We start from the raw sequence: 26,920 nt of genomic DNA, 5'->3' as shown, positions 1-26,920 counted from the left end.
TTCATTTCCTTTCGACAAAGTTGTTTTCAAAGCAATCGCTAGCATTATTGCAGCAATCTTTGTTGTTATTAGGATTCTTGGTACTTCATTCGGAACAAATGAACATGTTGCCTATAAGCTCCACCCCTTGCGCTTTTTTAATTGCATAATAGTTGAATAACGCTTGCTACAGTAATATTTTCACAAATTAATGTTTGACATTGGTGTTGTAAAAACAACTTATCAACATACCGTGCTGCTTGGGTAATTAGGTTTTGTTGGATTTGATTCGAGGCTCAAAAAGCTGAATATTAGTGACAATACATCCAAACAAACTTAATTGATACTTGATGGACTACAGCTGCTCCTCGATGCGCCTACGCCGAATGGAGTATCCTCCTCCACTAGACTCGGCCCAGGATCGGCCAATCGCTTCCAGTCGCTCTCAGGTCCTCTTCAACCGTATAAAGCCATCGTGTAAGCGGCCTGCCACGAAGCCGACGGCCTGTTCCAAGTTCCCTGTTGAATATTGTCTTCGTTTGACGCTCATCCGGCATTCGGACCACGTGTCCAGCCCACCGCAGTCTGCCGTGTTTTATCAGCTTCACAATATACATCCCTTATATCTGGTATAACGGATGGCTATGGTTCATGCGGCGCCGCCAGATTTCATCCTCTACTTACCTCCGAGTATTGGTCGCACCACCTTACGCTCGAATACTCCGAATGCTCTACGGTCGACTTCCTTTAACGTCCATGCTTCGTGACCGTATGAAGCCACCGGGAGAATCAGGGTCGTATATAGAGCGAATATCGTCTTTGTTCGCATACTGCAGGGCTTAAGCTGGTTACAAAGTTCGTAATAAGTCTATGTGCAGCTGCAATAAGCCTTTTCACCTCGGGGGTAACATCGTTATCGCACGTCACTAGAGTTCCAAGGTACACAAATTCATAGACCATTTCAAATATTTTACCATCCAGCACCACTACACTACCACTTCCACTACTGGACCAACGTGGTTTTACAACGAACATGTATTTTGTTTGCCGATATTAATCATGAGTCCAATTCTCACTGTATCCCTCTTATAAGGCGCAAATGCCTCCTCCACGGCCCGTCGGTCGATCCCGATATTATCGATCTCGTCCGCAAAGCCCAGGAGCATGTGCCATTGTGCGATGTTGGTACTGCTTATCTGCACACCAGCTCTCCTAATCGCTCCCTCGAGCGCTATGTTAAACAGTAGATTTGACCCTGCTTCAATCCCACCAAGGTTACGAAAGATGTCGAAATTTCAACCCTTACACTTGATTTCGATCCATCCAGCGTTACACGAATCAGTCGTATTAGTTTCGTCGGAAAACCATGTTCTAGCATAATTTGCCATAATTCATTTCGTTTCACTGAATCGTAGGCCGTCTTGAAATCTATGAACAGATGATGTGTAAATGATTGACCCTCATGAACCCATGACCATGAAAACCGACTTAGTAATCGTAAAATGCCTGTATGTGTGTGTATGTATGTATGGATGTATGTATGTGGCAAACAATCTCACCGATTTTTCTCAGAGATGGCTGGACCGATTTGCACAAATTAAGTCTCAAATGAAAGGTACAACCTTCCCATCGGTCGATATTCATTTTTTATTAATCCGAGTTTTGGTTCTGGAATTACGGGTTGAAGAGTACGATCACACAGCAAATTCCCATATAAACTGGTACCACCATGATGTCCAAATGATGCAATAATGGGCGAACATGAAATTATTGCGACACATTCAACAGGGCATTACTTTTTTACCATTGGGTAAAAATCAACCAAATTTTGCACACTTTCTCATTGATGTGTATTGTTTACATGCTGTCAAACTCGAAGTCGTGTTTTTCGATTCAACGAAAATGGAGGTGAACCAACGCGAGTCGAGAGAACAAATTCTTCCAAAACACCTGGAATTTCCTGACCTGTCGCACCGGCAGTTGGGAAAAATGTTGAAAATTCACCATTCAACCGTCTCCAGAGTGTTGAAGCGGTTCCAGGAGCGGTTGACGTTGGACCACGGCAAAGGAGCTGGAAGAAAACCGGGACCGGAGAACAAAAAGACGGAGGGAAAGGTGAAGCGGATGATTAAAGCAAATCCCAACGTCTCAAGTCGTGATTTGGCTAAAAAGATCGGCATGTCGCAGAGCTACGTCCAGAATGCAAAGAAGAGAGCTGGACTACATACATACAAGGTACAGAACTTCCCAAACCGCGATGAGTGGCAACAATCGACGGCTAAAACTCGGGCACGGAAGCTCTACGAGAAGATGCTGACAAAATATGGCTGCTGTGTGATGGACGACGAAACGTATATAAAAGCCGATTTTAAGCAAACTCCGGGGTTGGAGTTTTTCGCCGGCAAGAGCAAGTTCTATATGGACGACAAATTTAAGTAGAAGAAAATGTCGAAGTTCGCCTCCAAATATCTCATTTGGCAGGCCATCTGCTCTTGCGGACTGAGGAGTAAGCCTTTCGTGACAAAGGGCACAGTAAATGGCGAGATCTACAAATCTGAGTGCCTCGAGAAGCGCCTTTTGCCGTTCTTGCAGCAGCACGAGCGAGCTCCGCTATTTTGGCCAGATTTGGCATCATGCCACTATTCTAAAAGTGTCCTGGAGTGGTATGAAGCCAATTCTGTCCATTTTTTTTTCCAAAGGACATGAATCCGCCAAACTGTCCGGAGCTGCGCCCGGTGGAGCAGTACTGGGCAATGATGAAGCGGGAACTTCGGAAGAGCAAGAAGACAGTCAAAGACGAGAAGGACATGTTAAGAAAATGGAAAAAAAAACTGAGAAACTGGTACCGGATGATACTGTAAAGACTTTGATCAAGCGAAAATGCGTTCAATTTTACACTCAAGGCTCCATCGATTAACTTTTCTTTTGATTTTTGAAGTAAATATATGTATAAAACTACCCTAAAATTTTGGTTTGATTTTAAACATTATAAGAAAATTGGCATGACATTTTCGGTGTCGTAATAATTTCGTGTTCGCCCTTTATATATTAAAATGTGTGAAACATTGCTTGACTTTGCATGTCTAGATCATCAATGACCCATCGAAGGCGCTTCGACCACATTGGTCAGCTATGACGGTTCTTATCTTACGGGGAACTTACCAAGTTTCTAAGATAATGTTATACTTTTCTCAGCGAAGTCTTTACCGATTTTTACAAACTTGGTTTCAAATGAAAGTTACAGCGTTCCCATTGGCTGCTGTTGAATTTCTAATTGATCCGACTTCCGGTTCCGAAATTACAGGATGATGAGTACGAACACGCACCAAATCCCGATTTCAGTGTATAAGGCGATGGATGTAAAAAGGTGATTTTTTTCTCAAAAGGTGAGTATTCGTAGGATGACATCGACCGTCGATTGGTTCTGAGCTCCGTTTCGTATGATCACGACCAACAAATGTTTCTGGGTTGGTATTAATTTCTTCTGATGCATAACCGGAGTACATATTTAGATTCTTCTTACCAGTCTGCATCAGATTCATCGTCGGAAGCAATATCATTCGCATCTTCTTCCTCACTTTGCAAATCAGATTCGGCATTGTCAGCTGTTGAATTTTCTCGAATTTCTTCCATTATTTCATATTCCTTGAGGCGATTGAAAACATGGGCAGATCGTCTTGTAGCCATTTCAATTTTTTGTTGCTACAATTTGAATAATTACGACAACTATAACACCAAGAATAGACAACAAAAACAGACAATAACGACAAAGTTAGGTTATGTTGGATCCAAATAATTGTCAAGTGGACCACAGTGAGTGAAATGAAAGTATTTACACAAAAATATGACACATGTGATTATCGAATGCTATGTTTTCTTATAAAAAAAGTAAAAAGATAAAATTAATTATATTTTGAAAAAATACCTGCTAATATGGAGATGAGCTCATCAAAATGTTTTTTTTTTCTTCAGATAAATATTAATGTATAAAACCGTGGTATTTCTAGTAAATATTGCATGCACACCGGGCCTGCTAGGCCCGGTTTGCCTTTTTGTGCATTTAAAAAATTCAATTAGATAGAATAGATGAAAATTTCACAATTCTTTATTTTTGTTATAGATCTAAAAGCTATTTATTAAACTTTCCATGCCCAAGCTTATACTGCACACACATTTTTTTATAACTAAAAAATTGTAACGTGCCGGGCTTCTGAGACCCGCGTGCCTTTTTGAGGGTTAAAGAGGGGACAAATGAGGCCGGTTTGCCTGTACAAGATGCAGTTTATACGAGACTAGAAGAGATCGCTCAAACCGTTAAAAAAATGTTGGATAATAATAACATCTACGTAACAAAGTGACTAGCATAGCAAAAACAATCGCACTCATCATAATTAGCTGATATAGTGAAATTTATACGATAGTATAGTTCACTGCACACCTGGCCATGTCCTTACGATCGCTGGAGGCAAGAAAATATTAGTTGAATGCATACCGTAAACCGGGGTGACTTTGATCATCGGGGTGACTTTGATCACTCGTAACTTTTTTCGTAGATCGCTTATTAAACCAGAATAGTCTATCGAATCATTTTAATTTGAAGTGATTTTTACTCTAAACTTATAAAATACTGATTTGTTATAATTTTTGAGTATATTGTTCGGTTTTGGATACAAAAACCACAAAAAACCGAAATTTGTTTTGACGAAGCTTCGTAACGTGTCTATTTTTTTTATAAAACAAATAAATGTCAGATTTGGGCAAGGGTAATAAATTACAAGCGAGTTTTTATTTTTCTTTAGAGTGGGATGTTCCAAATTTACTTTTAAGAGTTTACTTTAAATACAATTTTTTGTGAAACTAGTTGGCAATTATTTCCAATTATTTAAAGCTAAAATTCGCAACATTTTTTTTATTGTTCAATATTCCAACGTGTTAAAATGGATGAAACTATTTGTACATTGATAAAATACTGAAATAAAACAATTTTGACAGTTTTAAAGGTTTTCAGAACCTTTTATTCTAGTTGTACACAAATTATACGAATTTTGGTTACTCGAATTTTATAGTACATTGAAATACTTTGAATAATACCAATTAACATCTATTTGACAATGAGTGTCTTTCCAGTAATAGTTTTAACAAACATTTGAATGAAAAACATTGACATCAATTACTTAATGTGGGTGAACATGCGCGTTATCAAAGTCACCCCGGAATTCGAAAACGGGCTTCAACTTGAATTCATTTTTGGAAAAATCGCTGTAAGCGGACAATTTTAGGCAAAACCATCCAATCTTGTTCTCCATACATCAGTATATGTTTTAAAAATATTAAACTGGAAAAAAATGTGTTGCGTCTAAAAATAAGTAATGATTACTTCGAAAAGTGATCAATGTCACCCCGGTTTACGGTACTTAAGAAGATACGAGGAACTTACACAATATCCATAGGTATTGCGGATGTTTGATTTTGTTAGTAGGGAAGGAAATGGGATATGCTTTTGGGGTGAGAGTGAAATAATAAGTTTCATGGTATATAAAAATGGATTATCACCGGAAACTCCTCCTCCATTATCTGGTACCGTAAACCGGGGTGACATTGATCACTTTTCGAAGTAATCATTACATATTTTTAGACGCAATACATTCTTTTCAAGTTTAATATTTTTAAACCATGTACTGATGTATGGAGAACAAGATTGTATGGTTTTACCTAAAATAGTCCGCTTACAGCTATTTTTCCAAAAATGATGTCAAGTTGAAGTCCGTTTTCGTAGTCCGGGGTGACTTTGATAACCTGCATGTTCACCCACATTAAGTTATTGATGTCAATGTTTTTCATTCAAATGTTTGTTTAAACTAATTCTGAAAAGATACTCATTGTTAAATAGATGTTAATTGGTATTATAAAAAGTATTTCAATCTACTGTAAAATTCGAGTAACCAAAATTCGTATAATTTGTGTCCAACTAACATAAAAGATTCTGAAAATATTTAAAACTGCTAAAAAAAATTATTTCTGTGCTTTATCAATGTACAAAAAGTTTCATCCATATTAACACGTTGGAATATTGAAAACCTTAAAAAAATGTTGCGAATTTTAGCTTAAAATAATTTGAAATAATTGCTAACTAGTTTGACAAAAAGTGTATTTAAAATAAACAAACTCTTAAAATTAAATTTGGCACATCCTAATGTAAAGGAAAATAAAAACTTGCTTGTAATTTATTACTCTTGCTCATATCTTAGATTTATTTGTTTTATAAAAAATAGACACGTTACGAAGCTTCGTAAAAAAAGGTAAAATCAAATTTCAGTTTTTTGTAGTTTTTGTACCCAAAAACCGAACAATATACTCAAAAAGTATAAAAAATCAGTATTTTATAAGTTTAGAGTAAAAATCATTTCAAATTAAAATGATTCGGTAGACTATTCTGGTTTAATAAGCGATCTACGAAAAAAGTTTCGAGTGATCAAAGTCACCCCGATGATCAAAGTCACCCCGGTTTACGGTACATCCTTGATGAACAAACTTGACAGTCGGATATTTCGTTTTGTTTGCCTATATGTTCCATCTAGACCACCTTGTAGATATTTTCTTTTGGCAGGACGTCCGCTTCAGTGTCGGTGCTTGAGGAACTCGTTAATCTATCTTCCTAGTCAGGTACTGCGTTCTGCGACTATGATTTTCCATCGTGAGCCATATTAGGCATCCACTTTCTTCAGACAAGTTACTTACGAGTTTTCTATTATACAGCTTATATCAATTCTATAATAACCCGGTATCTTTTAAGAGTCAAACGTGATGCTTTCTTCACATTTTAAATTGCATGCAAAACTCATTACTTGCTGTGTGTAATCTTATCCATAAATGATAGTCATAGCACTCAGAAAACATTCGGAAATACGGTAAGCACCCACACAGTTCGTGCTAGAAGACTTGACAATGTGTGCACTAGGAGACGCCTTTTGGTAAACCTTTTCCATAAGTTTCACAAATATTCAAGAATGCTGCAACCGGGCTGAATCTTCATCCATTCCTAAACTACTTCCCCAATTGATGTGCTCGCGAAATCCGCATATGGGCAATACATACAGTACGATTTATTCTCAGTTTCAGCCCACACATAAGTAATAAGCCGCGTACACGTTGTGCATTCGTCGACAGTTCTCCGAAATTACTTCTGCGATCGATGCTGACAACGAGGTGCTTCCTGGAGAGTACGAACATAGTCATACGCCACACTGATACACTCGTAGCAAAACTGATGGGTTATCCATAGCAGCCAACTGGCAATGATTGGTAGTCGTTTGTAAACCTCCGAAAAATAGCTTCAGATTACGGGATCTATATCCAAAAAAACTTTGAACAGGTTGTTAAAAAATAACTTGATCCTGAAAAACCACTTAAGAAAGAGAAAGAGAAAGATAGTGAAAAGATACAAGAAGGGCGATCAACCATCTAGAAGCATCCAAGATATAATTGCTAACCAAATACTAATGATATAATCTTCAGACTGGATCATTAACATGATTTAAATGTTACAGTACTGCTGTGTACTGGCCTTATTGTTCTATCGGTAAATTTTCGAAGTCCAAATATAGTTTCTTTTTAATGAAGTTTAATGTAAAAACTGCGAAAATGTTCATTTCTTATGTTATTCATGAAACGCAATAACAAATGAATTAATTTGCACAAACATAACTCGACAATCAATGGAAGAAGAATTGAAAATGATAAATTTTGCATTTTGTATAGTAATCTTATTGTTTTGTCCAACACTGTATTTGTTCGAGGTTTACAGTGGTTTAACCATAGCACTCAATTTCTTAATAAGCGCTTTGTACCTAATATTATTATTCAAAGCATTCATGAGTGACCAAAATCTAACAGGTATTTATATAAATTACCCCACAGGTATCTGGTACAACAACAATGATCTGAGCCGTGACTGGATCCGTATTGCTGGACGATAGTACCCGTCATACCCTAACAAGGGGTTTCGTCCAAAAATTAGACATCCAACCGAACCAAGTGCTCAATTGAACTCATCACACCAACAACAGCAACGTCGTCACAGTCAGCATCTGCAACAGATCCAGCAGACGCATCAGCAGCAACCCGGACAGCCGACACAATCAACTTCCGCCTCATCCGCCTCTTCAAACATACCAACAGCTGGCCGTTCCTCATCGGACAGTACAAAGGTTATGGGCAAACACGAAATGAAGCGCGGAATATCACAGAGATCGTCGGATGCTGGAGGTAGGATAACCCGATAGCGTTCCCCTAGATGTAGTCTACGTTTTTCATCTGATATGTTGTAGTTTCTCGTACATGTTTGCATTGGAATACACACAGTTTACACGTATGCAGGAGTCACAATTCCAATATAACTGTTTTAAGCTTGACACATGAAGACAAACAAACACACAAAGGTGCCAACACTTCAAAGTCCCTCTTGCAGCTGATGTAACATTATCTGCTGTACACTGTCACTCATCAAAAGAGAAAAAACTGCGGTTCACAAGCGAACGATGCGGGAAAACTAGGCAATATTTCAAACATTGAAAGGATCCCAAACGATGCATGAATTATTAATTTGGAACGCTGGGATCGGGGGAAAATGGTGTGGAAAATTGGTATAGATGTATCATCAATCATTTCCTTTTGCCGTTGATGAAATTATGAGCGATGGCGAATGATGGTAACGACAAACGACGACAGAAACAGTGTCTTCTGCTTATAAGGCTGAATATTTTCAATACATTTTTATGCGAATTTTGTTAAATGATAATTGAAAGGAACTCAATTACTGAAACACATCTCCGTTTATCCGAAGTTCGAAACTAATGATGTTTTTGATGTTAGCTAAATTTGTCGCTGCTGTGAGTAAGAATCAAACCGACACTTTTTATGACCAAATAAATCAAGAATATGATTATCGGAAAGAAACGGCAACAGTGTTCCGCTCTCAAGAACCATTCTAAAAACAAGAAACTCAAAACGATTACCCTAATTATCGCCCTACTATTAAAGCCAATGCATTGAACTATGATTGCGGACGCTATTCTAACTAGAAAATAGGCACATTACACTACTTGGAACGAGGATAATGTTTAAAAATCAATTTATAGGCATTCCATTCCAGTTATTAATAAAATAGTGCTGCACATTCCTTAATAATGCCAAATTAGGCTCATTCCAACATTCCTAACGACTTTACATAACTTGTTGTTAATTCATGATTAACATCACTTAGAGCCACAACGGCAATTTCAATTGATTTAAATTTACTACTAAATTTCAACATATTACACAGTTGACTCGTTATTATTGATTTTTCAATGTCCAATGATTCTAACCAAGCGTGAAACTGTCCCAAAATAACATTTCCCACCACCAGGCCAGCGTTCTCCTGTTGGCACTCGATTCCCTTCTGTTCGGATGGAAATGGATAATGTTGAACTTGTTGCCATTCCATTATTTCCAAATCATGATGCTTCAGGCAGTGTTTGCATTTTCCGGCCTGCTTTTCCAAGTGCTTCTGTTAAATAAACGTTGATTGTGGCGTGACAAAGTGTGCATTACTAGACACCGTCGTCGCCCAGCCATCATTACCGTCATTTGCAAATCCTTTTCAGCCTACATATGCACAGCTCACCTACTTATATCCTCTTATATCTTGGTGCACTGAGGGCAACATCAACACTCGACACATGTGAAAACAAAACATGTGCCATGGGGTACTTACATATTCGGCTGTAGCGAATCCTTTCGTTGGAAGTAATTTGTACAGTTCATGCATTTGGATCAGCCTTGAAATGGATTTGAAAGTGAACAAACAATGACAGAATTATACGTTTTTCGTTCGATTGTATGCATGCCACCATAAATGGCGCTATCTGACAAAATGGAAAATGTATTTTATTTACCGAAGCGAACAAATGCTGAATGGGCATATTTTCAGAGACGATTCAACATTATTTATGCATATCTCAACAAAGTTTTTATTCGACTGGCTGGTGCACTATTTTTTTTTTATATTCTATACTGATAAAAAATCCAAACATTAGATTAGAAATCTGCTACGAAACGAGTTTTTATGTGACAAATCATTACAAATTGAATGTACGCCACAATCTGTCATACATCAATTTCAATAGTTTTCACATGAAATTTATATATGACATATAACCTTTATGTGCTGCTGCAAGTTACGAAAGTCATGATAGAAATCAATAGATTCTATATATTGAATTTTATCAGAGTATACTAACAAAATCATGTGAATGGGATCGATGCAAATAATAGCTATAAATGAATAAAATCATTGTAATCGGTTTGAAAATCGATGTTTTTCTGAATACAGTGTAGTGTTATGTTTGAAACCTAGCTCATGTACCCAAGCCGAAATAGTGATGAATTATGAAAAGTGTTGAATGTAATAAAAATTCTTATATATTACTAAAACTATAGTTCTATTGAACGAGATTCAATAGATTGAACGTCACAAATCTGATAATTGAGACACCCTAACATAGCCTAATGGTTTACCCTTTTTCCGCACGCACAATCTAGAGAAGGAATTGCAAAACAACTGGACCAGTATGCGAACACGAGCCACATCCCTTCTATGGCTTGTTCTGATGAGCCGTGTTTCGATGACCGCTTCGAGCATTGATTGTTTTCGCTGTTTTGCCATGGTCGATTCAAGTGATACCCAAAATGTTTCCTATGAGATTATGATAAGTTTATTTACAACTACTAGCAACGAGCTCACTTCGAACGGAAGCTCAGGCAGAGAATCATTCGAAATTTCATACTCTGATGAGTCACTAGCGGATGGATGTGTCTGGAGTCTAGACATAACGGACGAAAGCTTCGGTGGTTACTTCAACAAATCGGGAAACATTTCCAGTATCGTCAATCATATCTCAAGCGCTTTAGTGCAGTATTTACGAAGCCACTGCTCGACTGATAATAATCAATCTTGGACTGATACAATCAAGTTTAGCTGTCTAGATAAGTTTATCCTGTATCGATTGTGTGAAATTCAGAGGGAGTTGGAATCATTCTACCTGCAGGGTGTGCTAAATTCCAGAGCGAAGCGTGAGTCCCGACCAAAACGATGTAGTCTTAATAATTTGCTTTCAACGAATCGAAAGATATACGAATTTGGATTGGAGAACGAGGCCCTCCCCTCCCACTCACAGACTATTCTTAGTACCATCTATCTTGTAACCGACGTAATCACGGAGTTTTACAACCGTAAGCTGGCCCACTCTCGCAAGAGCTTTTACCGTTCCGAGCCAGGACGTGACACCGAGAATACGGTGGTACAAAAGATCGGCTCATCCATCGAAATAATTCTCTTGCAAACTATCAAGTATCACATTCTCCACAAACTGGGCCTGCGGGAAAGACCCAACATTACACGCGTTTCCAAGAATGAATACGTGTTTGAAGCACTAGACCGCGTGTACGGTAACAAGATAAATATTGGAAACACTTATGCTGAGAAGCACTACTACAGTAAATATTTGCAAGCGAATCTATCAAAAGATTTCTCAAATTCCTTCGTCGACACTTTCTTCGAGGCGACCGACATTGGCACCGGCGGCGGTGGTCTAGAAAAGCAGCATAATTTCTTCCCCAAGAAGATGAAGTACAAACTGCCAACGCATTCCGACAGTGAGAAGCAGAATCTTTTCGGCGGCACGAAAATTCTCTCCTTTGCGGAAAAAGGTTCGGTTAAAATTCTTTAACATTGTTCCGTTTTGATACTTTATTTACACCTGAATTTATATGAAAACTGCTTGCAGCCGGGCAACATTAATTAATATCATTTTATTATCCCTCATAATTAACATATTTTCCAGTAAAAAAGGCTTCATTCAATGATTTCAAAGTCGTGTATAACATATACTTTTGTATTATAAATTAATACCGTTTTTTGTTTAAGTGTTTGAGCACAGCTACAAGGTAGGTACCCTCAATTGATTGTACCAATTTGGCAACAGTGGATGTACGTTAAAAGTTTACTGTGAGCGCTGGAAAAAGTATTTGGTTCGTCCAAAACATACATCGTAGATTTTACCATTGCTTTAAATTAATTCTTATCCAATCTAGATTGGAGCCCAGTTGCTGATATGGGAATCAAATAGAGATAGCATATACCTTGGTTCTGCAAGGGCAAAGCGGTGCAGTTCTCATAGGCTTGTCGTCGTACGTTCAGGTCGGTCAAAGATCTGAACTGCAAGGATTGACAAGGACTTTTATGAAGGTGATTCTAATTAGTTAGGATAAGGTCATTGATGCATATTACCATATTTATATTGAGGGAAAATCCGTCTAAGCAAGTGGGAAATCGATTTAATATTTGCTTGGAACCGGAAGCTATTGTTTGCGGTGTCATGTGAATACTAGTCAAGTTCTCTGCCTGCTTATGAGCTAAAAAAATATTGGATTTGTTTTAGGGGCCGTACACAAATGACGTAGCTTTTTTTCGGCGATTTTTGACTCCTCCCTCCCCCCTCGTAGCATTTGGTCACAAAATTCTAACCTCCCCCTCGTAAATAACGTAGCATTTACCTACCCCCTCCCCCTCGTACCATGCAAAGCGGCCGGGCGATGAAAAAAATACATATGGTTTTCAATTATTTTAAATACATGTCCTTTCGAAATGTTTGACGACTTTCATGAACATTTTCATTATAACAGAAAATTGCGTGCAAAGTAAGCCCATTTCATGACAAATATAGTGTTGATAGTTTTGTTCTAAATTTTATATGTCAAGGGGAGCATGGAGAGAAGTTCTCTCAGTTCACAATCCTACAGCTGCCAATAATTTTAAGAAGCATACGTTAATTTAAATTACTAAATTTTGTTTGGTTGAATCCGAAGTGAAAATTTAATTCAGCTTCCAAACTAAGTCTACTAGTTAGCTACATTAGCTAACTAATGTAGCAAGTTAAATCCGCATACAAAATCTTTTCGTATTTTTGCAAACTTGTAATTCTGCGAATCGTAAAATTTACCTCATGAAAAACCGCATCAAAAGTAACTTGTTTGAATTTAAATTTATTTCTCTTGGGAATGGAGGATCATTAAATTGTTTTCTCTAAACAATGGGTTTTAAACTTAATGCTACGTCGCACAACTTCAGACCCTACCCTCCCCCTCGTCACACTTCGTTCTCAAATTTGGTATACCCTCCCTATCCCCCAAAATGCTACGTCATTTATGCACGGCCCCTTAGCTAATGCAAAAAAAAATATATCAATCTTTTTACTTCTAATCTTTGGCCTACCTTACTACTTTGTTAATAAGTGCGAAGCGTTCTAAATCCTCTGCAAAACTTCTGCAGTAACTATCGTTCCAAAAAAGTCAGCGAATTTGTTTCAATTTTGATGATATCTTTTTTTTCAAACATGCACCTAACAAATTATTTACGATAGTATCGTTAAGCCATGTGCTGTTATTGGTATTTTTGGTTGGTGCTGACATTGCAGCTCACGTAACTACGTAACTAAAACAGTTCCTTTATTTTCATATATGTTCAATGTTCAAAATTATTTTATGAAGTTTAATCGGTTCATTAAAAGCATGATATTTTTTTGCCTTTCTCATATAAAGTAAGACTGAGCAATGATGCTGAAACATGACTTTTCAACCGAGGACTTGAGGGACAAGTGTTAGGGGCCGTGCATAAATGACGTAGCATTTTGGGGGGTAGGGATTTGTAACGAAGTGTGACGAGGGGGAGGGTAGGGTCTGAAGTTGTGCGACGTAGCATTAAGTTTAAAACCCATTGTTGAAAACAATTTAATGATCCTCCATTCTCAAGAGAAATAAATTTAAATTCAAACAAGTTACTTTTGATGCGGTTTTTCATGCGGTAAATTTTACGATTCGCAGAATTACAAGTTCGCAAAAATACGAAAAGATTTTGTATGCGGATTTAACTTGCTACATTAGTTAGCTAATGTAGATAACTAGTAGACTTAGTTTGGAAGCTGAATTAAATTTTCACTTCGGATTCAACCAAACAAAATTTAGTAATTTAGATTAACGTATGCTTCTTAAAATTATTGGCAGCTGTAGGATTGTGAACTGAGAGAACTTCTCTCCATGCTCCCCTTGACATATAAAATTTAGAACAAAACTATCAACACTATATTTGTCATGAAATGGGCTTACTTTGCACGCAATTTTCTGTTATAATGAACATGTTGATGAAAGTCGTCAAATATTTCGAAAGGACATGTATTTAAAATAATTGAAAACCATATGTATTTTTTTCATCGCCCGGCCGCTTTGCATGGTGCGAGGGGCAGGGAGTAGGTAAATGCTACGTCATTTACGAGGGGGAGGTTAGAATTTTGTGACCAAATGCTACGAGGGGGGAGGGAGGAGTCAAAAATCGCCGAAAAAAAGCTACGTCATTTGTGTACGACCCCTTATATACCATTCGACTCAGTTCGTCAAGATTGGAAAGTGTCTGTAAGTGGTCCAAGCACACTTCATTTTTTCAGCCGAATCTCAGCTTTTTTGCAACTTTTGTTGAAAATAAAATTTTAAAAAACTTTTTCGAAGACACTGGAGCTCTACCTCTAGTATTTTTCATTTTATCAGAAATTTACGGAAAAAATTGGAGTGTATTTTAAAAAATGGTTTTATTTATATAACTTCGCACTTTTTGAGTTTTTATTAAAATGACTTAGATATTTTCATATATTTTGAAGAAGAATAGTTTGTCTCAATATACGGAACCTCTGAAGCTATATTTTTTATGTAAAGTTCTCATTACTTTAAAACGAAAAAAGTTCAGTAGCTGGTGTATAAGAACAAGTTATGCGCCCTAAAATTATTTTAAAGTTGTCCAAAGGGTATTTCAGTGTAAAATAAAAACTACAAAAGTTCTAGAAATAAAATAATTTTTTTAAGAAACACCCTAGAGCTTACATTTGGATTTGTCGTGGAATGGAAAGTATAAAAGAGCTTGAATGTCTTCAGAAATTTTTTCTAATATGTGTTGTTCTACAACTTCATCGAAGATGGTAAGGCTCTTTCTCGAACCATTAAAAAGTTCCCTTTCAAATTTTATTAAAACTACAACCACCCAAGTTTCTGTTTAAATGGAAAGAACGGCTTTGCAAAGCACAACAACTTTCCTTAACATATTATAAGGATAAGTTGTTTAGTTGTAGTAAAAGCTTAAAATCCCTGATAAATTTACATTCCCACTGTGGAAGCAGTAGCTGCGCAAGGCTTTTTCTCGCTCGGAACAAAAAATTAAATTTGCCGCCTTCTTACACACTTTTGACTAACCTAGCTATGCAGTTTTCTGCGTATGTTATTGAAAATTGTTTCAAAAGAAGAAGAAAAATTACTTTGAAATTTATCTATTTTTTCCACTGTATTGTTTTTATGAATTATAGTACAAAATGAGATTTTCTCGAAATATTATGTTTGAATTTAAGATTCTCCGAAACTCGGTAGCGTCGCCACGAATTCAATTTAGCAGATTTTTCATAAACAATTTATAGACCGCGCCGGTGGTTGAAGGGTAAGCGTGACCGCCAGTCATTCCAGTTGGCCTGGGTTCAATCCCAGCCGAGATTGTTGAGTTTTTCTTCGCAAGGGAAGTAAAGCTGTAAAGCAGAAGTAGAATCCAACTTCTATACTTAGGGGAGAGAGGGTAACAATGAAACACATTTTTTCTACAATTTAATTTTGATGATAATACTTGCTATTTGTGTAACCAACAGTGATACTCTGTTGTTAACTAATAAATATATTTTTTCCAGCTGGTAAAATTCACGGGAAATAACATTTTTTGGATAATAAACAGTCGGTGGTAAAATGTATCAGTGTGCCCCATGGGTAGGAACTTTGAAACACGATGTCGTCTATAGTGAAATATTCTACTTATAAATTTTATTCTTTTGTTTTGACGAAGAATGATCCCAACGCTTTGAATTAAAGTTATATTGAGTCGAAAATCGTTTGTTTACGAAAGAATCCACTATATCATCGCGTAACATCGAACCACCATATATGCATAATAGCTGCAATCCTGAGATAAGAGACAATTTCTACAAAACTTTCCCAAATTTACTAATTTTGCACTATATGAGTAGTATTTACTGTGGAAAATCGGAACCCGTTCACATTTTGAGACAGACCACAAAAACAACAAAAAATCACTGTTCCCCATAGGCCATCGTTCCACAGTTACCCAACGGGTCTATTCATGAAAATTGTGAAATTACACAGAACCATGAGAAGTTACCAAAAAACTTTGTTCGCGGCAAATGTTGAGCATAAAATATGCTAATAGCAATAGGCTAAACATTTATTCAATGAATGGTAACTCATAAAGATGGAATAATGTTTTTCATTGCAAATTTACTCTGGCTATCACAAAACAAACAAATATCCATTAAAAGAGATACAGTTATCAGATCTCTTCCAAAATATAGCAACACGTGTAAAGAATTAGAAATCGGGAAATATGAGGGAATGAGACGATTCTGATCATGCATTATGACTTTATTGCGAATGTTTCATAGTTCCTGCTGATCCACTGTTACCCTCTCTCCCTTACTAACAAATCCTTCCCTTTCCTTCCGCGATTTACGTTCGGGCCTGGCCAGTGCCGGTATTGATCAGTAAACACTTTAGGAATACCAGGAGTTGCACATTGAAGGATGTTTCGCTACTCCCGAGCAAAATTATCTACTGCTCCCCTGTGCAACTTCAGCTAGTCCAGATCGATAACAGAGTAGCAGCCAGGGGTGGTCGCACAAGCTCAAGCTCAAGCTCAAAATGTTTCATAAACAATTTATAATCTTGCAGAATGACACCCTTTTCAGTCATTTTTTCAATAAAACATATATTGCACTTATAAATGATTCATTGGAAAGGTTATTATACTAGAAGAAAAATATATATATAGTAAAAAATAGCCTGCACGGAATTTCGTTTGTCTTTTTATCAATTCGGAATCAAATGAATAAAATGCATTCTATGTCATTTTTATTTGGCTTGGATACTATTGGATGTTTTGGATTCAGGAATTCAACCACGTTTGGAATCTGTAAAAAAGCATCTGGTTCCTGGTAAATCGGGTTTCTGTTGGTATATTCCAATTCAGGGATATTATTTGTGAATTTCAATGGAGTATGGGTGTCAAAATAAATGGAATTGACTCAGAAGACTGTACCTCATGATTATGGGATTATTTGATAAATCAACCCCGGAATGGTCTTTCCGGACAAGGTACCGAGCAGAGTCGTAAAAATTGCATGTGAGGGGGGTGGGGCATTTTTTTATTAAATTTACCTTATATTTAAACTTTTTATTTTGCAACGATATTTAATTCGCAAGGGACTGGAAGATATAAAGTATTTTTAATGCTAAGAGCCATAGTACTCAAGGAAGAGCGAGACGGTTCTGACTCCTGGTGTAGAAGACAGTGGGTTAAGTCGTCGGGAAACTAAGCTTGCTCATATGACGGTTCAACGCTCTTCTAAACTTTCTTCCTTCACCGTAGCAGTTGAAAATCGAAATATTGAACTTACGCCTTTCGTTTTTACCCTATTTACAGAGTGGGCAACTAATGCGCATCTTGTGCGCATTATTGTATTAGAGAATCGACTTGCCCATCAGTTACACCAGTTGCACTTTAGTTGCGCACGCTGAAAACAGGATAAACATCGAAAGGCGCAAGTTCACTATTTAGATTTTCAACTGCAACCAGAATAGGCAAAATGGACTCACTCTTAGTAGTTAATAAAAAGGAAAAAAGAGAGTCATTGCCAGTAGCTGCCCTTGATCGGCAGCTACTACGCGATCTTCAATATGGACGAAACTGTTGTGCAGTATCGCGACACGGATTCAGCATTCTTGTAAGTAGGGTTCGTCGCGGTTGCGGTATTTACCGCACCCGCACCGCAAAATCTGCGGTGCGGTGAGACACTTTTTCCCGCAGATGCGGTGCGGGAAAGAGCTTGTACCGCGCGGTTTTACCGCAACCGTACCGCAAAAAAAATAATTGATAGTCTCACGTTTGCATTAAAAAGTAAATCAAAATTAGGACTTTAACCATTTGAGAAGGACGCAACTAGATTTATTTCCTTAGCAAATGCTTAACAATGGCATTGTTAGGAAAACCCCTCTGTCTGAACGCTCGATTTTTATATTTCACCCTATAATAGAGAAACATAAAAAAAACTTTGAATTGGCATAATTTCCATTGACTTGCTAATGATTGGAGAAAAAATCGAAATAAATAAATATTCGACTTATCGCTCCTCGATTTCTCACATTTTGGTTATTTTAAATTGATAAGCAGACTGCTATTACGAAAAAAAATCTAGCTGTATCCGAAATAATTTGACGCTATTATTTTTACGACATATTTTGGACACTAGTTATTTTATACTTCTAAGTAAAACTTCACAAACTAACCATTTCAAACACATAAAATGCAGGATCCAAATAGAGACAAAATTATTAGATCATTAAAAACAATAAATTTGTACTCTTAAATCCAATTTAAAAGTGCATCAGTTCTCCCGATTCCTGTTGGAAATCGTAGAATTATGAATCGTTTTCGATATCAATTTTTCAACTGTGAATTTTGAATAATTTAAAGGAATTAGAGATGAACTAATTATGCTGGGACTTAAACACAACCCATAGAATATAATTATCTTCATCAAATCAAACGAATCTGCAGTCAATTTTATTGGACTCTTTCTCAAAAAGTATGCCACAGATCTTTTTTTCGCGTACCTCCATTCAAATTTACGATAATTTTCTACCAAATTAAGTCCTTATATTTTTCAGTTAAGACTATTTTGTACCTTTTTTGAGGTAAAGTTATGCGAAGTTAGTGTTTTTATAGTGTAGGGCATTGCATTTTTTGTAATTCTCAAAGCTTCCTTCATATTGTGACAATGTGAAAGTTAGCTCAGATGCCAAATACCACATAGTTTGATTCCCGTCCACTTCAATTGAAGTTTTTGCCATTGGCTCTTTGGGAAAATATTAGAGGAAAATACATTAAATGCTAGAACTTTCGAACTAGCCTTTAGAAAATTACAGTTCACACATTTTTAAAGGGCGCAATTTTAGTATTTGAATGAGAATACATCTGTTTCTCGAAAAATACGGAAGTTAGAGTTTTGTGATATTTTTTCCATATAACCCCTTTATTTTTAATAGCATTTCTGCTGTATGATACAAATCATACATTTTTGCAGTTTTTCTAATGTTCAATAATTCTGTACCGGTTGAGACCGGACTCCTGATTGGATGTAATTTTTTAATTCAATGTATTGGAATATATGCGCTACTACATAGAAGTAATGGAATTTCAACTTTAATTTTTTTTGGTGAAATGTATGAAAGGTGGCTTTTACCACGTAAATGCGGGAAACATCCATTTCATTTTCATATATTAAAAATATTGAAAATATGAAAATTTAAAGAAAAAAAAATGCAACTTCATTTCTTATTACATTTTTATTTCATTTTTTGCCTTTTTCATATAGAAAGGTTATGCAATCACTCTGAAAAACGGCAACCTAATCCCGGCCAAATTTTTTTTTCGACTCGCGTAAGGTTTCTGGATTTTAACAGGGGCGTAGTTGATGGTTTACGGAGAGGGGTTACACCCCCCCCCCTCTCTACTGTTCACTCCCCTCCATTAAAAATCTCCTTAAATCACCCCTCAGACCACCCCATCCAGCCCTCATACCCCTCCCTTTCAACCCCATCATCTTTAAACCACCACTAAATCACAAAGCATACCAATTTAAGCTGGGGAGTCGTTCGTTCATGGGACTTTCGCCCTCCTCACATACCTACCCCCGCATGACAAAATGAGTTAGCAAGCAGATAACATTGATCTAATGCTGATTAGGCTAATGGAGTATGATATTTTTTTTGTTTCAAGTGTTTCACCGTCGACACGTAGCTCATCAAGTTCGTTGCTGGCATGCCATTGTGTATAAGTGCAAAGTGTACTAAGAATGTAATGGACATTTCCACAATTATGTTGAACATAAAAAGCCTCCGTGCCATAGTTTAGAGAAATGAGAAAGGCACAATTGCACCGCAAGGTGGATTAAAACAGGTTTTAGTTAACTGAAGGGTTGCTAAAATAAAAGTTTTCCTATTACTGCAGTAGAACGTTTTTGAATGTATAATGTTTGTCTTAAAAGTTGATTTTTTCATAAACATTACATTCTGAGGAGTCTCTTAAAGTTAAATTTCGTGTGAATAAGAATAACATTTTATTATATATGATTATACAAATACAAATAATTTCAACACTATTATTAAAAATACATAAAATTTACCGCATTTACCGCATTACCGCGCGGTGCGGTGCGGTAAATATAGTGCGGTTGCGGTAAGCGGTGCGGTTTTATTATTTTTCTGCGGTTGCGGTGCGGACAATCCATTTACCGCCCACATCCGCACCGCGACGAACCCTACTTGTAAGTGGACCTGTAAACTTCAGGTCTTGAATGGTATCGTTCTTTCAATGCACCTGGAATTTATGCAGGTGTGCTGCAGTAGCAACAGTTAGATGTTTAGGATACCGACTTATACCTAGAGACGACCCGGAAAAGGCGGTACCCCCATGGTAGCGGAGATTGGAGAGTCCGATCTCGAACAAACGTGTCGCTATTGGAAGGCTGACTGCGTGCATAGACGCCAAAAGATCGGCGAAATTATGTCGTCATATAGCTGCGATCATTGTACTTACTAAGCTTCGCGTGCTGTGAGCTCACCATCTGACGGAAAAACTCGACTCTAATGCAGTAATAGTGCCTTATTAAAATGGCTAAGTTGGCGTTTCACTTCTACGAGCAAATCAGCCACGACAAACCCGATTTCAGTAAAGGTCTACCGGATGTCACCAGCTGTTGGTCCAGTATTAGGAAGGTCCCCGCATAACATCACGAAGGACAACCGTGCTAAGCGCGAGACGGGATAAGCAGGCGAAGAAACTGACGAGATGTTAGCTGTCTCCCTCAGAACCAAAGAAGTACACGAAACTACGCGGTACCTTAGAAATTGGGCGGCACCTGGACCAGACGGTGTCCAAAACTTTTGATACAAGAAGCTGACCAATTTACATCCACGATGGCTGTATGTTTCAATAGAGCGTTACGCGAACCAAGCTTATTACCGGATTTAACCGCCCTTGGTACCATAATTCTCCTCCTCATGGACAGCAATACGTTCAACCAAAGCATAGACCAATTACCTGTCTAGCAAGTCTGCACAAGATCATGAGCATCATCACCACATACGTATGGGCCCACTGTAGCCAGAATAGCTTATACATTCCTTGTTTTGACGCACGACTAAGAGATCGCAGGTTCGATTCCTGCTTGAGGACATATCTTTTCTCAGTGTTTCCAATAAAATGGTAAATTTTCACCGTTTCTTCATTCTCACCGTTCCGGTCATTCTTTCTCTATTTTCCGGTGAACACGTTCATAAAAATCCTTGAAAAAGGAAAAAACAAAGTCATGCGTCAAAACAAGGAATGTATAAATTCCATCAACGACTGGATTTGTCGTTAGCATCTGCCGATAGGCTTTGAGGCAGACATCAACATGCCTTCTCCATAGCTTCTAGCCACTGCCAAAGTCTGGCGGCGACTGAGTTAGGTAATGGGGCAAACAGTGATAATCAGTCTACTTTCTACTTCTGCCGCAGTCAGACGTACAATCGAGCCAAGTGAACAACAGGCCTCTCGATCTAGTGTGCATTGTCTCGAGAACAACGGAAACATCGGATTATTCTTGTCATCATGAGTAAAGTTGACGAAAAAGCTCTACTCCGACCCAACGCTGCGGTCGTTGACTTTAAATTTTGTTTAAAACCACCGAGTTTTAGTGAAGTGGAATACCTTCTGGAGGTAAAAATGCAACTTAGACTTACGGAAGTGTTCAGTATCATCATCTTCGCAGTGCAGTGTTAATATCATTCAACACGTTAGCACAAGCCGAGCGTTTCGTTTTGAAGAAAAACTTAAAACACGTGGTTGAAAGTGACAACGTTGGAATTAAGATACCCTTATATATTGAGAATGATTATATAGATGTAAGGTTATATGACCTATCACCTCGTACCCCTCCTGAGCCAATTGCAAAATGCATGTCGCAATACGGAGAAGTAGAATCCGTTACACCTGATACTTGGAGAAACTTCCTCCCGGGTACTCCTAACGGCGTTTTTGTAGTGAGGATGCGGGCTGAAAAGCCTGTACCCTCCTACTTGACAATAAAACTCAAAACTCACGGAACTACAATTATGCAAACTACGCTATGCACCCATGAGGGGCAAACTCCTACGTGCAAGTATTGTAATCAGACAGCTCATCGTGGACAACCTTGCGCGGAAGATGCAGAGGAAGACGCATCTCAACCGATTGCCAACTCATCTACGGCAAACCAACCCAAAACAGAGTTTTCAATACCAATTCCTGAACCACAAACGGTGGCCAAATTTGTGGCAGCAGTTGCACAGACCATAATGACAACCACAAAAGAAGCATCCAGTACCGCAAAATCAACTGTAAACAACTTTGGCAAGGATAACAATAACAGTGATGGATTTACGCTGGTCAATAATAAGTGCAAGAAACAGGGAAAAACATCTGATCGCAGACACCAAGACGGCTTCGACCTGGACGTGAAAAACAAAAAAGAATTAAATGACCCCCCAGATGCAGATTGTCAGCAAATCCCGCGAAAGAAGGTCTCCGCTCGCAAAAAAAAATTGCGCGCACGAGATGCAATATTATAATAATATTTGTTTATATTTTTACTTTTACATTTGTAAACATATAAAAGATCCACGGCTCCGTTAAGCTACCGCTATGAACCGTGTCAAATAAACGAATTATAAAAAAACAGTGATAATAAATATCTCGATAGGTCAATTAGAAAGAATTGGAGGCTGCGGCGGTGATCACGATGCTGTTGGGAATATGTGATGACATCATCACAGTTCCTCGATGGCGGAGTGGTTAACGCACTCAACTAGAGACTGGGAGATCGCAGGTTCGATTCCTGCTTGAGGACATATCTATTCTCAGTGTTTTCAATAAAACGGTGAATTTTCACCGTTTCTTCATTCTCACCGTGCCGGTCATTCTTTCTCTGTCTGTTTTCCAGTGGACACGTTCACAGAATAGCTTCCTGACAGAGGAGCAGAAGGGATGCAAGAAAAACACACATGACGGCCGTCATCGATTCAGTCATTGTTGGACAAGCATTATGTAACCAACGGAACCTTAGTATGGCCTATATCGATTACAAGAATGCATATGACTCCATACCGTACTCGTCCATTACCAAAGTATTGCAGATGTATAAAGTTTATCCAGTAGCCGTGAGGATCCTGCGGTAGGCGATGGAGTGGGGGACAACAACACTGCACCTCAGAAGTGGGAAAGACGTGTCACGGTCTAGAACGCTCCGCATCTTGTGGAGGATATTCCCGCTCAGTAGGACACTCAATCGAAATGGGCATGGCTATCACATAAGGTATGAAGGAAGAGGTGACCCATACCTTCTATATGGACGATCTCAAGATCAATGCTGACTCGAAGGAATGACTGGGTATAGTCATCAAACTAGTTGAAAGGATTAGTGGCGACATCGGCATGGCGTTTGGCCTACAGAAAAGTCGATCTGTTCAGCTACTATCAGACCGATTGGTCGACACTGGAGGCTGCGAGATAGACGAAGGCGAAATGATTCGGAACATGTTTTTCACATTATGGCTGGTTGCTGATGCTGCGTAATAGCCATCGCAGCCTACACCAATCGTCACAATAGCGTTGATAAGATTTGGCACCAGCAATTAGCGCTGCCATATGGTCTTTTGGCAGAGATTGTGTCAAACAACCTGTCTGTAGCTGTTCTTGAAAGTGACCGTTTCAAACTGTACTGGGATCGCACTGTTCTATCGGATCAATTCCTACACCCCAACCGCCCAGATATACCAGCCTATGACAAAGCTCGGCGTCGCCATTCAACTCGACAACAATCTGGAAGATACTCATTGACAGATATCGCCCACTGGTCGTTTACTGGGTAGTAAACCGCCAAAACATACATACGCCTTGCCGCGTTATGTTGCGACAATTTGCAGCGAGGAAATTTCGAGTCGATGTTAATTTACACAGTATAAACTATACAAAAGATCTCTTTAATGCTTTTTATTTGTTTATTTTTTAGTTTCTTTCCTTTCTTTCTAATATTTATTTCATATATAGGAAAAAAATGTGTTGCGGCGAAAAATGCGTGATGGCCCTCAGGTTGCAAATCGTATCCCAGTACTCCCCTCCGGAAATCCGAATTAACGGAAACCAGATGCATTCGTCTGGTTTAATTCTAAAAGTGAACGATTTCCTGAATGCAGAGCACCTAAATGTATTCTCAATCCGGGTAAAAATTGCCATAGCTGTAGACTTTTAACCCTTTCATGCCCAACTTTTTTCTCGTGCATGTAGGGTTCCAAAACTATTTTTTCTTAAAAACGGTGGGGTAAAAAAACATGAAAAGCCTTTTTTCATAAAGATAGGTGCTTATTTTTTACCCTCCTATGCTTAATACAATTCTCCTAGAATATTTGCAACGGTCCAATTGCGTAGAAAACGTAGCCAAAGACATGGTAAATTGATAAGTTTTATCAGTTTTCAATAATATTGCAACATAACGAAGATATGTGAAAAATTAATTTTCAGTCGTCAACGTAAACTGTCCCTGGCAGCACTGCTCCATTGGAATACAATCAGACTAATTGCAATAACTTCAGTTCTAAGGCTGGTCCTTGTAACTGTTAATACTCAAATGAAAGGCAATAGTTACAGTTATTACCCTTACTTGTTTTTGTGAGCAAATCTTGCCTCATTCAAAAGTTATAGCTGTTTAAAAACGTTGTTGTCCACAAACAACATGGGCATGAATGAGTTAAATAGACGGGTACGCAGGTTCCCTGTTGGCCTATTTTGTTTTTGTTGGAAGCAATGGTTAATCTGTGAGATGTCGTCGCCTTCTGCAGTAGCGAAATAAGAAGCCTCCGACTATATAGAGGGTTGGTGTTGGTCCAACAAGCCACCTGGAAACAGATTTACGTACGGATCGGAACAATTGAGTCATGCGACGAAAAAACTGCTACTGAAAATTTATATTGTAATTTGCTTGGCTTCCAGGGGATCGATCGAATTTTGCACGAGGAGCTGCAACTTCGGAGTCGTAGCATTGGCGTTACAGTAGGTGTGAAAAAACGAGCGACCAGATTCTACTAGATTGGGCTTTATAGAGCTGGACAAGATTCGTCCATCCTTGATTAAGTAACAGCGACAGAATGTGTTTATTGAGAAACCAAACGCCCGTTTCAACAACTACTGTATCGTCAACGTTCACTGTCCACACAAAGTGAGACCCGCGAAAGAGAAAAATGCGCCGCTACAGTGTGTCTATGATAGCTAATCGCGACAGGATGTTAAACTGACATGACCACCCAGCTAGATCAGCAAGCAGTACAAACCAGTAATCAAACCGAACAGTTTGGACTCCATTACGAACGACAACGGTCAACGTGAACTTCCCAGCCTTCCCGAGAATTGCTATCACGAAGCGCATTCTTCCCTGCAATGACAACCTAGTTTTAATCAGCGGAAATTTTTTTGCGATTTCAACTGTTCGCGCCTGCCGCGATGCGAACTTGGACTCAGACCACTAACTTGTGATGATCTGCATGCCCTCAACACCGTCGATGGTGTACAACACTCGTCGACAAAACCCCAAAGATCAATGACTTATAATTCTCTTGTAAATGTTTACTTTATTTTTCTTCAGGTTTAAATAAAATCTCAATTTTTTACAAAAATTTGCATTACAAATATTGAATTTAAGTTAGGCTATGTGCCCTTTCGCACTAAAACTTTCAAAAAAATAGTTTTTGCTATTGTAGTAGTTTTAAGTTGTTTTAAAAGAAGAATGTTTGTGTTATACTATAGATTTAAGCTTTTGCGACAACTGGTAAAGCTTTCAGAATGATAGACTCCTTACAGCGCAGCTTTGCTGATTTCTACGCAAATCACTTTACTGTTCCTTTACCAGAAATGTTCTGGAGTATGCTGTGCAAGCGTGGATACCATGCCGTTCAAACTGACTGACTAGAACGTATGCAAAGATGTTTCGTGCGATTCGCTATGAGGAAACTTCCATGGAACGCTCCAATTATACTGCCGTCTTACACCGTTCTTTGATATGAAAGTGACCCCGTTGGCTTCGTACCACTCCAGAACAATATTTGAACGATGGCACGAAACTAGATCTAGCCAGAAGATCGTAGGGCCCTGGTGTTGCTTCAACAGAGGAAACAAACACTTCTCTAGACACTCCTTGAGCTTGATCTCCCCGTTTACAGTCCCAGTAGTCGCAAACGGCACACTCCATTTGCCACATTAGCAGATCTCTTGCCAAATCATGTATTTATTGGCAAACTTTAAAAGTTTCTGCTTCCTTGCTTCCTCCGGAACTTCAAACTTGTGCTGGGAAGTGAAGAACAGTAGCCCCGGAAGTCAGCCTGGACGCAAGTCTCATCATCTATGATGAGACAATGGGGGGTGGTCGTAGCGTAGTTGGTAAATCGATTGCCTTGTAAGCAGCGCACCTGGGTTCGAGTCCCGACCCCGCACATAGGGTTAGAAATTTTTCATAAGAGATTTTTTCTAACCCGAAGAGGCGAATGACCTTAAGGTTTAAACCTCTATAATCGAATTAAAAAAATGAGACAATGGGGTTTCATCAGCATTTGGATGTACAGTTTCCGAGCCCATGATTTTCCCACCGTATTTTGCCGTTCGTCACGATTTGGAGCCCTCTGC

At 38.3% G+C, this 26,920-nt stretch overlaps 1 protein-coding gene across 4 annotated transcripts in view; it reads left to right on the top strand.

Annotated features, from left to right (window-relative positions):
* LOC131677859 (uncharacterized) overlaps positions 1–26,920 on the top strand; it is a 176,118-nt gene that overhangs the window by 17,619 nt on the left and 131,579 nt on the right. For 2 of the 4 annotated variants that reach the window (XR_009303441.1, XR_009303440.1), the window contains exons 2-3: positions 7,897–8,244; positions 10,561–12,265. Coding sequence is in view for 1 of the 4 variants with exons in the window: in XM_058957932.1 (XP_058813915.1) it covers positions 8,190–8,244 (55 nt within the window). In the remaining 3 variants the exon portion in view is untranslated. The remainder of the gene's footprint in view (positions 1–7,896; positions 8,245–10,560; positions 12,266–26,920) is intronic. The other 2 variants (XM_058957932.1, XM_058957931.1) reach the window with 1 other exon arrangement.

Source organism: Topomyia yanbarensis, chromosome 1 (assembly GCF_030247195.1).
Source record: "Topomyia yanbarensis strain Yona2022 chromosome 1, ASM3024719v1, whole genome shotgun sequence".
Classification (NCBI taxonomy): domain Eukaryota; kingdom Metazoa; phylum Arthropoda; class Insecta; order Diptera; family Culicidae; genus Topomyia; species Topomyia yanbarensis.
Note: the sequence above shows the minus strand (reverse complement) of the source record. Positions and strands in the feature narration are given on the sequence as shown.